At 44.4% G+C, this 3,129-nt stretch overlaps 1 protein-coding gene across 1 annotated transcript; it reads left to right on the top strand.

Annotated features, from left to right (window-relative positions):
• Positions 1-400: 400 nt before the first annotated feature.
• Positions 401-2,471, top strand: SODALDRAFT_296323 (fatty acid desaturase). The gene is made up of 2 exons (XM_028608798.1): positions 401-821; positions 883-2,471. The coding sequence occupies exons 1-2, from the start codon at positions 634-636 to the stop codon at positions 2,384-2,386; spliced, it is 1,692 nt and encodes a 563-aa protein (XP_028465737.1). The 5' UTR covers positions 401-633; the 3' UTR covers positions 2,387-2,471.
• Positions 2,472-3,129: the final 658 nt, after the last annotated feature.

The following is a 3,129-nucleotide window of genomic DNA, read 5'->3' as shown; positions in this document are numbered from 1 at the left end:
TATAGGCGTCGCTAAAGCTCTTAATCCTTATAGGTTTTATACGTAATAAGGCTAAGATACGATGTCTTAATAGTTATTTATAGATTAACACGCTATATCGGCGCGGCTAGATAGCTTCTTAAATTCATAGTAGTAAATGTAAAATGGTAGGTAAATTAGTATATCTTCACTTAGTAAGTAAGACTCTTAACTATTAAATATAGCGTAGTCAAAATCGTTATAAAATAGGTTAAAATTAATTAAGGTAATTATATACAATTATAACTATCACAGACCGTCAGGGAAACGCTGCCACTGTATTTTATATAGTGCAGATTCTGCAAGCGTCCACCCGGATTATACTCTTAGCAATCCGGCCCATTACATAACCGAAAAAGACTGTTGTCTGTTCGACAGCGGCTGGTATTAGGTGCTGTCAGTAGTGCCCTAGTCGGAATAACCAAGTGCCCTAGTCGGACTAACCCCACCCAAATAAGTGCGGCGTGGCACGGGTATCCCCTATTATTTCGGCGTTTCGTGAATATCACTCCTTGTCGATACTCGAGCTTGCTTCGTTAGCATTTACCGCCCTGGATAGCTCGTCATAACGGTCACGCAACTCTTCCTGCCCCCGACACCACATCCGCCATCACAATGCCGATGATGAGGCCATGTCCTCTCCTTACCCGTCGCCAGATCGAGGGCATGATTGCTGAGGGTCGTCTTGTTACCATTGTGGATGTATATGTCCTCAAAATGGATGGGTGGATTAAGCATCACCCCGGCGGCGACAAAGCCATAATGCATATGGTTGGCCGTGATGCAACCGATGAAGTTACCGTGTATGTTAACCATCGTTAACTCGCCTAGAAACTCGAGAGTATTCTAATATGTCCCATCCAGTCTGCATTCTCCCGAGGCAAGGGATCAGATGATGCGTTATCGCATTGGCAGAATCGAGGGCCGCTGGAAGAATTTCGTGCCACCGATTCAGGGAGGCCAGTTTCGATTACCAGATGAAGGCGACGATACAGAGCCTAGCCAGCACAACCGACCAGACTCCGCCAAGTCAGACGCTGAATCAATGTGCTCTAGCGTGGCCAGTTCGCGCGAAACGTCGCCCGTTTTCGATGTCGACGAATCATCCATCCGCCGTCGTCGGGGCGCACGAACGATAGCGGGATCCCCTCCGACCTCGACAACTTCAGCGTCTACCGAAGAAGATGAACTTCATAATGTGACGCCCATGGGGTTCCTCGACGCCGAGACGAGGAAAGCCATACATCTAGATCTGGACAAGTATCCGTCCCTTGACGGAGACACGCAGGCCAGTATCGTCCGAAAATACCGTCAATTGCACGAAAATATCAAGGCAGAGGGGCTTTACGATTGCGACTACTCTTCCTATGCCATAGAAGCCGGTCGTTATTGTCTACTCATGTTCGGGGTGCTCTTTTTTCTGAAATGGGGATGGTACGTCCCGAGTGCCGCCTGTTTAGGCGTTCTTTGGCACCAGCTCGTTTTCACTGCTCATGACGCCGGACATATGGGCATCACGCACAACTTTCACGTCGATACCTGTATTGGCATTTTCGTTGCAGATTTCATTGGTGGCTTGTCTCTAGGTTGGTGGAAACGAAGCCACAACGTACACCACATCATCACCAATTCCCCGGAACACGACCCTGACATCGAACATATGCCCTTCCTGGCCATTTCCCATCGCTTCTTCGGCGATCTTTACTCGACATATTATGAGCGCTTGATGAAGTATGACGGGTTTGCGAAAGTTCTTCTCTCGGTACAGTCCCGCATGTTTTATGTGATCATGCTTTTCGGACGCTTCAATCTCTACATTCTCTCTTGGGACCATCTTATTTTCCGTCGTGGCCCGAGAAGAGGCCCTGCATGGTGGCATTGGTGGGCAGAGATGGCTGGTCTTGTTTTCTTCTGGGCCTGGTTTGGCTACGGTTTGGTCTACCGGTGCATCCCAACGGCGTGGGATCGCCTCGTATACGTCCTCGTTAGTCATATATTGCAAGCGCCTGTGCACATACAAATCACGCTCTCGCATTTCGCTATGAGTACGGCTGACCTGGGCCCGGACGAATCTTTCCCCCAGAGGATGCTTCGAACCACTATGGACGTTGATTGCCCGAAGTGGCTCGATTTCTTTCACGGTGGACTACAGTTCCAAGCTATCCACCACCTATATCCTCGCATCCCTCGCCACAACCTTCGACGAACGCAAAAGCTCGTGCAGGATTTCTGTGATGAGGTTGGCATACCCTATGCACTGTACGGCTTTGTGGATTCCAACAAGGAGGTCCTTGGTAGGCTTGCAGATGTTTCAAGGCAGGCCGCAATTCTGGCCGAGTGCCAGAGAGTCGTGGCTATAGGAGCTTAGTATTATAAAGGTATCTAGAAGCTAAGTCTAGTATATAAGGCGCCTACTATATAACTTTCTAATATAATACTTTATTATTATTAGTATTATCTATCTTACTCTGCTATCTTATCTAAATTTATAGGAATATAGCTAGGTTATACGGTCCTTCTAGGGTAGCTATAAAGGGGAAACCCCGGGAAACCCCTTTATACTCTATATTAGTATAGTAGTGCCCTATAAGGGCCGATATAGCCCCGATTCGCCTTATTTATATATTTAGATTATACCTTTCCGCTAGTACCTAATAGAAAGGATAGTAGGCTAAGGGTATAGGTTAGCTTAGGCGGTCCGCTTATAAGGGGAGTAAGGAGACTAGAGAGCTATTAAGGGTTTACTAAAAGGCGTTTATTATATAGCCCCTTATATAGTCTCTTTATATTCTTTAAAGGCTAATCCTATTATTCTTTTCCGTATAATAAAAAAGAATAGGTAGGATAGGCTCCTCCTATATTCCTTTTAATAAGTGCCTTTTATATATAGTAGATAGTAAAAAAAATAGCCCCGCCTATAATAGTAGATAGTAAATAGTTAGTATCTATTACTACTCTCTTTATATATCCTTTCTTTCTTTCCCTATATCGCTATTACGGTTACTATAAGTTGTCCTATTATTATTATTATTATTATTATTATTATTATTATTATTATTATTATTATTATTATTATTATTATTATTATTATTATTATTATTATTATTATTA

This window comes from Sodiomyces alkalinus (assembly GCF_003711515.1).
Source record: "Sodiomyces alkalinus F11 unplaced genomic scaffold SODALscaffold_6, whole genome shotgun sequence".
NCBI lineage: Eukaryota > Fungi > Ascomycota > Sordariomycetes > Glomerellales > Plectosphaerellaceae > Sodiomyces > Sodiomyces alkalinus.
The sequence above is the reverse complement of the archived record's forward strand: the minus strand, read 5'-3'. Positions and strand labels throughout refer to the sequence as shown.